The sequence below is a fragment of the Ixodes scapularis genome, unplaced genomic scaffold (assembly GCF_016920785.2).
Source record: "Ixodes scapularis isolate PalLabHiFi unplaced genomic scaffold, ASM1692078v2 PGA_scaffold4__175_contigs__length_147842914, whole genome shotgun sequence".
In the NCBI taxonomy this organism is placed as follows: domain Eukaryota; kingdom Metazoa; phylum Arthropoda; class Arachnida; order Ixodida; family Ixodidae; genus Ixodes; species Ixodes scapularis.
The window spans coordinates 122608277-122619294 of record NW_024609879.1 but is presented as its reverse complement, the minus strand read 5'-3'; the positions used below and the strand labels follow the sequence as shown (position 1 = coordinate 122619294).

General features: G+C 43.8%; 2 protein-coding genes and 3 non-coding genes across 5 annotated transcripts; 3 read left to right on the top strand and 2 right to left on the bottom strand.

The window, feature by feature from the left end:
• Positions 1-666: 666 nt before the first annotated feature.
• Positions 667-1728, top strand: LOC120837546. The gene has a single exon (XM_040206987.1). It carries the CDS (start codon positions 667-669, stop codon positions 1726-1728), a length of 1062 nt encoding a protein of 353 aa, XP_040062921.1.
• Positions 1729-2781: 1053 nt separating this feature from the next.
• LOC120837544 lies at positions 2782-5536 on the bottom strand. The gene is made up of 4 exons (XM_040206985.3): positions 4961-5536; positions 4231-4360; positions 4004-4138; positions 2782-3801 (listed from the first exon to the last, which is right to left on the bottom strand). Exons 1-4 carry the CDS (start codon positions 5470-5472, stop codon positions 2782-2784), a joined length of 1797 nt encoding a protein of 598 aa, XP_040062919.2. The 5' UTR covers positions 5473-5536.
• Positions 5537-6069: 533 nt separating this feature from the next.
• Positions 6070-6142, top strand: Trnak-cuu. The gene has a single exon. It is a non-coding gene; the product is annotated as a tRNA-Lys (tRNA).
• A 4519-nt stretch (positions 6143-10661) lies between these two features.
• Positions 10662-10734, bottom strand: Trnak-cuu. The gene has a single exon. It is a non-coding gene; the product is annotated as a tRNA-Lys (tRNA).
• Positions 10735-10938: 204 nt separating this feature from the next.
• Trnak-cuu lies at positions 10939-11011 on the top strand. Its single transcript has one exon. It is a non-coding gene; the product is annotated as a tRNA-Lys (tRNA).
• The last annotated feature ends 7 nt before the right edge of the window (positions 11012-11018 follow it).

Here is an 11018-nt window from a genome sequence, read left to right as displayed (position 1 = left end):
CCTGATGCAGCTGCTGTCCAAAAGAACCTCGATCGGAGCCTAGTTTCAGGTTGTGTTATGTGGCTTCGTGTGCAACATTGCACTGCTCCTGTTTGGGAAAACTAAAGCATACGTAGGAAAGCAGCTAGGCCACCACATTTTAAATTACACACGTAAAAATTTCCTCACGTGCGTGTGTCCGTGACACAAAAAACAGTAAAAAAAAATGGCATAAAACGCAAGGGTGTGTCACTTTCTACCGTAACTTTTTTTTTTAAGGAACATGAATTTGTGTCATAAATTACTCCTTTGCCCTTGTTCAATGAAGGAAATTCTATCAACATGTTCTCAGCGGTTTCCCCTCCCCACAATTTGTTTACTGTACAACTCGTCTGCAGAGTTAATATACAACTATTACTGTTTCCACTGCACGCTTGCGTGTATTTTGTAATGTCTGTACATTTATGTCTTTCAGGCAGGCCATCTTCTGATGCAAGTCATCCTGACTATGTCCCTACACTGTTTCCTTATTGTGTTCGAGGGAACCTCGAGCAGAAGATCGCACGGTACCAGCGTGCTAAGAACAAGCATGCGCCAAGTGGCCCCCCTGCAGTGGACCTTGGCCCTCCTACAGTCACCATTGAGAGTGTTGGCCACGAGGACAATGTTGAAAAGGCCTGTGACGCAATGACAGAAACAACACTTACTCTACAGGACATCTCAAACCAGATTTTGGAGAACAAATCATTAAAAGAGCGCATCATTTGTATGGAACAGGACTTGGCAGTCGCTAAAATGAAGATTGCTGAGCTTGAGGAGGAAAAGAAGCCACCCAACCTTCCGGAAGTTACCAAAAGCACAGTCATGCAGTCTGACAAGACTGTGAAATTTTACACGGGGCTAGTGTCTACAGCCATGTTTAATGCCTTGCTGCAGTTTGTGCTGTCCATCTGGAATCCACCACACAGGACATGCCTAGATCCAGAGCAGCAACTGATCCTAGTGCTCATGCGACTGCGACTAGGTCTTCTAACACAAGACCTGGCATGTCGATTTGGCATCTCAGCATGCACTGTAAGTGTAATTTTCCACTCGTGGCTCGACGTTTTGGCAGAGAATCTCAAGAAGTTCATCATCTGGCCATCTCGACGGTCGATTCAAACCCATCGTCCTCGAGCATTTCGAGACCCATTATTTGACCATGTCAGGGGAATAATTGACTGCACGGAAGTATTTATCCAGAGACCAACTGTAATGAAGGCCAGAAGCCAAACTTTTTCCAGCTACAAACACCACAATACCATCAGGCTGCTTGTTGTGGTATCCCCGTCAGGAGCAATCACGTTTGTTTCGAAAGCCTGGGGGGGCAGGGTTTCCGACAAGGAGCTAACCTTACACAGTGGGCTACTTGACATGGTTGAAGAGGGAGATGTCTATCTTGTTGACAGAGGGTTCCGCTGTGAAGACATGTTTGCAGCTCGAGGCGCAACCCTTTTGATGCCCTCACTAACAAAGAAGCGCACCCAACTACCTGGAGCTGAAGTCACTGCGTCAAGGAAACTCTCCAGCGTCCGCATCCATGTTGAGAGAGCAATACGAAAGCTGAAAGTTTTTAGATTATTCCAGACTGAGCTGCCGGTAAGTTTCGTGAAAAGAGCCGGCGATGAGGGCTACGTGACCATTGACAAGATAGCAGCGGTGTGCGGCGGGCTTGTCAACCTGCAAACTCCTCTCATCAACAGCCGCTAGGAAAGCTCGTGAGAACAGCTGGCAATGAAGGCTATGCAACCATGGACAAGTCAGCAGTTGTGTGTGGTGAACTTGTCAACCTGCAAACTCCTATCATCAACAGCCGCCAGGAAAGCTTGTGAGAACAGCCAGCGTTGAAGGCTATGCAGCCATGGACAAATTAGCGGCTGCGTGTGCTGGGCATGTCAACCTGCCAACTCCTATCAACAGTCACAAGGGCTTGGCTGTGCATCACTAAATGTTTTCATTGCAAAGGAAGCAACACATGGTGAAGTGTGAAGTCAGTGTGCCTTATAATAATTTCTTGAGTGCTAGACTGCATTGATCGGTAAATACAAGCATTTTTATTATGCTTACTTTTGGTTGCTGGGTGCATAATTTTCTTGACTACTAATTACATGTGACAAATGAAAGTGCAAAGTGAAACACAGACGAGATAAGACACACGTACGACAAGGGCAGGCCTGCGCCTGTCCATGTCGTACGTGTGTCTTATTTTGTACATGCTTTAGTTTGCACTTTAACCTTTTAAATTACATAAACTAGACCAAAGTTTTTTTGCGACAGATAAAACCTGAACTCAAGCTGCCACCTTGACAGGTTTTGGCTTTTTTTATAATTTAAGTCCCTTATGATCATAATAGTATAAAATATTCACTGGTATGTACTGTACATGCTTGTTCGACGAATTGTTCAGAACTTTTTGTATGTGTATAGTACATTTGGGGCACTTTTGAGCTGTAAAAATAACTTATAAACATACTTGACTAGTAACATCAAAGCCAGACAGCAAAAAGATATTCTTACAATTTTTAATTGCATACAGCACAAAAAAGAAAAAAGTCCGAACAAGTTGTGTTGACATTTAGTTGTCGCTGCAGTATGGCCGACAGTTTGGCATGCAGTGCACACCCATGATCTTGGTGTGCGTTTAAGGTTTACACACTTCAGATGGAAATTGTCACAACAAAGTTAACATTCAAGGCTATGCAGCCTAATTACATGCAGCAACACCAAGAAAGAAAAAAAAGTCCGAACAAGCTGTGCTGACATTCAGTTGTCGCCAGTACGGCTGACAGTTTGGCATGCAGTGCACACCCATGATCTTGGTGTGCGTTTAAGGTTTACACACTTCAGATAGAAAATGTCGCAACAAAGTGAACATTCAACAACACGGCCCGACCTAGCGCCATGACAATGGCATGTTGTCCTCGCACATTCCATTTGCTTGAAGATTCGCATGGACTGCAGTTCTGGAAAGATGTGGTTAATAAAAAAGCACTCTGCTTTAAGTTTTGCAGCTGCCCAGAAATTCTCATCAAAGGTTATAACCTCAATATTTATGGGAGGTCCCGTAAAAACAGCAAAGTATGCTCGACGGAGCTTCGTGGCCGCCATTTGTGCTTGTACTTGGGCATAGTAACCATGATCGTGCCTCAGCTGCAGGTTCTCATCGAGATAAGGTAAACGCTTAGACGTTTTAGTGAGGGAAGCACCTTTCATTGATGCAGCACACTTGACCTCCAGGACTGCCTTCTCGCAGCATGCGCAAGAGACAATGGCATCGGGAAATGCAGCTAGAAAGGGCAGGCTTCCTACAACAAACAAACCACACTCATTTAGTTGCAGGTCTTTATGTTTCAGGGACTCCTTTGCAATAAATGCTCGTTTAGCTTCTGGTTCCTTTTCAGAGCCCCAACGGAGGTTTGAAACACGAGGTGCCTCTATATACCCCATAACCTCCGCAACAAGGCCATCGGCACCGCTCTGGCATGTAGCCACACGACCCAAGACAGACGCTGTTATTCTGCCCTTCCGTTCTTGCTTCCATCTGAGGGATCTTGATTGCCCGCGAGTGGCTTTCTCAATCTCAGAACAATGTGCAGCTGTTAGCCGAACTTCCTGGGCTGCTTTTAGGTCCATGTTTTGGTAAATACCACCAAGCGGCAACTGTGAGGGCGTCTCCTTGCGCTTGGCCGGTCTCTCTGGTTCTTGGTCAGCTGCTTCAGGAGCGGAGTCAGTTTCCTCGCTGTCCGTGATCGAGCACAGCAGAAGCGTTTTTGGGGCTAATGCCTATAAGAACAAAAACCGGATTAAAGTGTACATTGGTTGGTGACAATGTGTAATGCAAACATCACTCACCAACCCTCGACCTGGGAGTTGAACCCGGATTTTTAGTGTAGTCATGCACAGTTACCCAGTCAGGATATTTCGGATGGCTAGGCACAAGACACTGGACTTATGAACGGAAAATAATTTATTTCGATTTTCTCACTTTTATTCGGTGCATGAAGCCGCGAACTTGTTCGTCTGTCCATGTCGGTACAGGTCCCCGTGGTCTCGGAGCAACTTGAATCACAGCCTGTCCTACCTTAGGCTTGAAGAATATGATGTCGCTAAGTGGTGCTGCCTGCATGCAATTTTGCAGTTAGTTCTTGCAGTTCTGAAAAAAGACTGATGTGACAGAGCAAAAGTGAAGACTTGAAATCATGAAAGGCTTACTACACTTTTTCTTGACACCTCAATCCACCTGCATGCCACATCAGTCGGTGATGGGTTGTTTAGCCCATACTTCACAGTTGCTTCAACGCTGAAGAGTAGAGCAGCAACGTGAGTACAGCATTCCCCCAGGCTGAAATCCACAACAGCATAAATATGATGTATTAAGTACCCAGAAAATGCAAGGAAAGCATGAAGCTCCATGTGTTGACGAATGTGACAAGCATAACACCATAAAAGCACCCATTAGATTAAAGAAAATTTCGCGCAACTTCAAAGAACTGCACAGCATCAAGTTTCATGACATGGCGGCAATTTGTAACTACATGCACTTATACTTTGATTATGCATAGCGACTCAAAACGATTACCACTATGTAGATACGTGCAGCCTGTTCGCGAATGATACATCAAAATAGAATACGTTAGTCAACAGTGTTTTTGTGGGTAAACAGTGCCCTCGTCTTTCTTTTTTTTTTTCACGCAATTCTAAAGGGAAATCGGAAACCCAGACTCTTGTAGATATCTTAAGAGTCACGTGAGATCGAACAATGGAGTAGGAAATCGTGAGTTTTAGTAGATCGTGTCTACAGGGAACGATATTGCTAGCGGGAGATAGCGCTCCCACTTCGAATCACGTTTGAAGCGCACGCCCGGAGCGGTGGCGGGCCTCCGAAAACGATCTGCCAAAACTTCCAATCACTCAAATAGACTCTTGTGAATGAAGTACTCACCCGGCCATGCACGTGCAATGGGCACTAGTAACAGTTCCATCGTCCTGAACAACGCACCACGGTTGGTATGCTTTCGTTAGCGTTTGACTGGCCTCGACAGTTGCCGCAATGACGACGATGCCTTCCCCACGCTTGCCTGCCTTGAACGACACAAGCCGTTTCACTTTTCCACTCACAAAGGCGTTGTATGCTTCGCCCATCTTGTGGCTTTTGAACTGTTCCTTGGTATAAAAGCACACTCCTTCCACGAGATACATGAAGATATCTGCTGCCGCGACTGGGGGGAAGTTCCTGGAGTCCGAAGAAAAGCTAAACCGTACCAGATCACCGTCCAGCGGGTCGGGCAGCTCTTGGCCCCTGAACGACAACTTCTCTCGATACCGATTCTGTGCCTCGATGTCGAGCCCTTTAAAATAGTCACTTGACATTTCCGTAGGCGAAAGGGTAAACACTCTGCACACTAAAATTATCACGCCGGTCGAAACATCAGCAACCCAGCTCGTACGCACCATTGGGAAACCACGCAGGAAAAAACCGGAAATTCTTCGACCGGAAGTCGCGGGGGGGTATCCAATCAGCGTCAAGCGCCGCTTGTTTGCAAACACCAAAAGCGTCTATACGTCATCCCCCACACGACCTCCACCGAGTTGGCACGCGTTCATACGGCCAGCGCTACTCCTCCATAACACAGCCAATGATACCCCCCCATATACCTCACCCACTAAAGGCGTCGACAAGCTTTTATTTCTTTTTATTTAATTTTGTAAGGAAAAAAACATTGTATAAAATCGGTTGTTTCATATGTCAGCAAACGCCTCATAATAGGAGCAAAGATAACTTTTACCACATCAGGTCATTAACGCTATGCTCGGTTTCAACGTAATTTAGCGAACGGCAAAAGCCGAGCCAAACAGATCTGCATAGCGAAACACCTGACTGCACACCCCGACGATACAATGACACCTGCTTAGCCCCGACGCCCTCACTTGCACGCTGGGGCTGTGGCTGTCGCCGTTTAACACCCCGCCATGTAACCAAGGATAGAAGGAAGAAACGTCGCCAATGAGCACATTCTCAAGTGACCACAGTCACCACCAGCAACAGTCGTCGCCCGGCTAGCTCAGTCGGTAGAGCACGAGACTCTTAATCTCGGGGTCGTGGGTTCGAGCCCCACGTTGGGCGCATTTTTTTTTTTTTTTTTTTTGGTCATGGGATTTTTGGTTACGGTAGCCAACTTTATTTCTCGATAGGCGATGTTAATAAACAGCTAACTGATAAACGTTACCCATGATTCCAACCGGAGGCGAAGGACGACGCACAAAGGGACAATGAACACACACACGCGCTCGAAGGTAGGTGAATATATTTCATTCACACATCGTGTTTGAGACGCTGTTTTTGTCCGCTTTCCGTTTTTCCTTGACTCATAGTGTTTTTTCTTGTTTTTTTTAAGGACAATATGTCTCATACGGGAAAAGGCGGAGTCGGCGTTGTGCCCGAAAGATGGCCGTGAAAATACGTCATCAAACACGCGCCGCTCAATGTCAAAGCGGCCGAGCCTCAAAAATAAAACACAAAGAAGAGCACAGCAACGCAGATGCTTCGTCATGGAAGCTGTGAAGCCGGCGTGGGCGCCACGCCTGGGCATTGGGGGAGCGAGATATCATCACCGGAGCGCCGTGTGCCCAACGAAGACGTGGCGCTCTGCCTCCAGCGCGTCGGTCGCGCTTCGGAGCTTAATTATCTGTACTCCGTAGCGTGCTTTCTGCAATGAACCGTCAACTTCGTCGTTGTGCAGCATGAGGGCCCGAAGAAAGTTTGGGGACTGGTGGCTAACGAATACGCAAACACACACACACACACACATCGAATACAATAACGGTTAGAAACAACTTTAATACGTGTAGAAATTTTACTCGAAAACATTTCACTTGCGGGACTATAATGCTTTCGCATTCCTACACGCAAGCAATCTTAAGTATCTTCGCCGTGTTCTTGTCTCGCTATGATCGTTCACCAGCTCACCTGCTCAGTAACTAGTATTTGAGTGTTTTATATGTCATCCCTCAAACGACATCCACCGAGTTTTCACACGTGCATGCGGCCGGCATCACACCTCCACAACACAGCCAATGATATACCCCCTCTCACAACGTCGAGAAAGTTTTTTTTTGGTAAGGGGTAGGATAGGGGAAAGTAAAACATTGTAAAATGTAGTTTTTTTTAAATATATATATATATATATATATATATATATATATATATATATATATATATACGTTGTGTGGGAACGTGGGCCAACAGGATATGTGAATAAATCCAATTCAGCTGCCTTCGAGACGTGTGAGTTTGCCCTTTGTACCCATTGTAGTCCGTCCTCTCCGGTTAAAATCATATGTTTATTTCTCACATTGGAATGACCTTACCTCTATCAACAGTATAACAAAAAATAAAACCTGATTTAATCCCCAGCGTTTCGTGTTTTCAGATGTATCCCATAAAATCTTAAGAGCACTTGCCGGCACAATTCACGTCACTACATATTAAGGCAGAAAACTCTAAATTTACATGTTACGGTGGCAAAAACCAAACAAACAACAAAAAAACATGGTATTTTACAAATAGGTTTGGATGAGTGTCCCCGATGAAAAGTTTATTTCCAGTTTCCTTTCCAATTTCAGACTATTGACGAAAGGGGGTTCACCATATATCTCGTCAAGTTCTGTTCAGGACAACGGGATATTGCAATTTCGGGACATTAGAGAAAGCACTGTTCTAGTTTTTAGTTTCGACTTCTTAGGGGAAAGTGGGGTTGTGTTTTTATAACAGTGAAAACTAATCATAAGAGTACGTGGGTCAGCTAAACGTTATAGCTCACCACTTCACCCTGCGCACCAGCAAGTTGGAGCGGCGGAATGGAATTAGAAGAAAACGTTAAATACCAGAAAGTAATAAATCATGAGGGAAGGACACAACAGCCCATCTTTCGACGTGTTGTTTCGTTGAGCCTTGGAAAAACGAGTTTTCCCCAGACTACGTCAAGGATTTCAGATATGTTAATTTTTCGGCGTTTATTAAAGCAACACTTGTTTGCAAGTTTTGTTGTGGGACAGTTAGCATTACGAACATAATCCATGGAGAAGGGAAACAAAGGACAAACACAAATCTCCAAACACAGCTAGGTGTTTGTCCTTCGTCCGTCTTGTTCCCCTTGTCCAGGAATTATTTTCGTCATTCTTGTCCAGCTCGCTTGCACCTTCGCATTTAATTACATTATAAACATAAGTTAGTACTACCAATGGCAAGGGTGCGTGCGAATGTCCAATTCAGGTGAAAAACTGTCACACGATACGGGTGAGTTCTTATGAAGTTAGGGCAGGTTTGTACTTGAATAATATTTGTTTTCGTTCTTTTTTTTTAAATTGAATTGTGAAAAAAGAAATTTCACAGCCGAAATAAACTCCGAATTTCAGAGAAGCGAAAATCCATCATAAATAAACATCAACAAATTTCAAATTTTTTGGCAAAAAAAAAATATTAATAAATTTCTAAATACACTTTCCGATTTTCAGGATAAATAGACTCCGAAAACAGGGAACCGTAGACATCCCCCAGCTTACTTCCATTACCAACCTCCTTTTCTAAGACAGCAGACTATGACCTGCTGCTTAGAGAAGGAGGTTCGCAAGTGAGTACCTTGTCTAGTGATTACTGTAGTGGAGCAAAACCTATCGATAGCACTACCAATACTATCTAGAGTGGAATCCAAGTCTAACTATCAATAGTGAAAAAACTATCGATAGTACTATCCATAGTCGGCTATCTAAAACTATAAATAGCAGCGCTGCGAGTCTGTGTCCTACTTGTGTGCATGTGAGAGTGACTGTTCATCCGCGCTGTTCTATCCAAGCATGAATTACCAACTTGCCCAAGCATCCACATTATAAATATACTATCCATTGCCGACTACCGTCGCCAATGGATAGCAAGGGACTTCCGGATAACTATTGAGGAACGACCTAAAGCCTATTGAAAAGCTATCTGAAAACGGTATAAATTTTTTCTAGAAACTATTTCCACGTTTTCCGACCTATTTTGACTGGTGCCAATAGAAATTTCTGTCCTCTGGATGATCGTCGCGGACACCATGGAAGGTGTGGGGTCTGCGACGTGTAAGTAATTCTAGTTATGTGAACTCCGAGCGATATTAGGATCTCACTTTGTACTCCACTGTCAAAAAGCTGTAACCGTGCATTTACCTTGCGAAGCTTATCATCCAGAAACTTAAGCTAGGGAGCGCGATTCTCACACCACGGTGCCACCGCCGCTAAAAGTTGCGAATTGACAATCAACAATCGATAAACTATACGCTGTATACTATCGAAAAACTGTGAATAAAATATGTCAATAGTGAAGCATTTGCTGTTTTTTTTTTCTTTTATATGGGTTGTCATAGTTTGCTTTGTTTTTTTGCCTTTTTTTAAATTGCTTTTCGGGAGTTGGCGCTTTGTTTTTTATGGGCAGAAATCAATCAGAAATATGAAAATACCTTTGTCTCACGTCATAAGTACACTACGCATCCCATCACATGAGATCACGAGTCATGATTACCCATATGAAAAAATAAGTGTGGTGTTTCTCTGGATCAAATAGGTTCCCAGAAAGAAAGAAAACAATATTGCCTTCCAAAGTTACAGGTCTTTTTTTTCCACTGAATTAACGCTTTATTACCAAAAATATCAATATGTGGATCACAGCAAAATTTTGTTTTTCTTTTTTTCTTTTTGATGCAGTTAACGTTTATGTTCCCAAATTTATATGTGATTGAAGAATTAAAAACAAAAGCATCCGTAACAATTATGTTGGCCTCGACTAAGGTTTTTATCTGGTAATGCTCAATTTGAGGTATCAACAACCAAATTTCTGTTAAATCTACTGACTAAACAATATTTTTTTAAATACATTACGTGACGAGTCCTGTACTTTAAAGTTGTATTTTGTACCAGATGGCAAACCATTTACCTGGCACCGTTATCAAAATATACCAAAATAGGTCCGAACAAAAAGGGATAACATCAAGGAGAGCATGAGCAGAGGAAACAATTATATATGATCCCCACCAGAGTGCCCCATTTTACCTGACAATATTCAAGAAAAGTAAGGTGTGCAGTTTGAAGAATAAAAATCTTCAAAGCTTGAAGCAGTTAACATGTGAAGACACCTGATGCCAAATATTTTCAACAAATGTTTCCCCTAGCTAAACAAAAATAGAATGTATATGTATAATGCAACTTGATGTTACTTTCTTTATTATTCCATGTTTTATCCAGAGCACCGGCTTGTCCGCCCGCAGATATCCGTCGCCATCTTCTTTATGGACTGCGCTCTCATTTTCGTAAACACTACATACTTGAAAAAACAGTTAGAGCGCAGGCGAGCTGGTGTAAGTTTACCATTTTTTAGGCCACCTGAGACTGAAAGTCTCAAAGAAAGTTGAGACGTCGTCGTGTTCCTTCCACCCAGTCTCAGGTGGTCTAAAAATGGTAACTACATACTTCTCCGAAAGTTGACTTTCGAAAGTATCGATAGTTGACCCAGAGCCAGCATCTACAGTGCCTATCTATAGTTCTGGACAATAACCTATTTTGCTGAGAATGTATAAAACCCTAAAAAGAATGTTCCCTACACAATGAAACAAAAACGCCCAACGTGGGGCTCGAACCCACGACCCCGAGATTAAGAGTCTCGTGCTCTACCGACTGAGCTAGCCGGGCGACGTGTGCGAGAGATGGCAGCGACCTGGTAATGCAAAACTATCGAAGAATACACTGTCCATGAGATCGGTAGTTTTTCCAAGCTATCGATTCTAGCGATAGTCAATTTTTCGCTAGTTTCGCATTACCAAACTGTCGTCCCATGGATAGTGAGTTTTTCTATAGCTTTGCATTAGCAGACCGCTGCCACCTCTGGCAGACCTCGCCCGGCTAGCTCAGTCGGTAGAGCACGAGACTCTTAATCTCGGGGTCGTGGGTTCGAGCCCCACGTTGGGCGTTTTTAT

Bases quoted from the DNA above. Each gene is read 5' to 3' on its own strand.
- LOC120837546 (XM_040206987.1), top strand. From the start codon at position 667: ATGACAGAAACAACACTTACTCTACAGGACATCTCAAACCAGATTTTG.
- LOC120837544 (XM_040206985.3), bottom strand. From the start codon at position 5,472: ATGGTGCGTACGAGCTGGGTTGCTGATGTTTCGACCGGCGTGATAATT. The intron at 4,361-4,960 runs GTGAGTACTTCA...TGTGGATTTCAG, and splicing joins CATTGCACGTGCATGGCCGG to CCTGGGGGAATGCTGTACTC. The intron at 4,139-4,230 runs GTAAGCCTTTCA...AATTGCATGCAG, and splicing joins AGGTGTCAAGAAAAAGTGTA to GCAGCACCACTTAGCGACAT.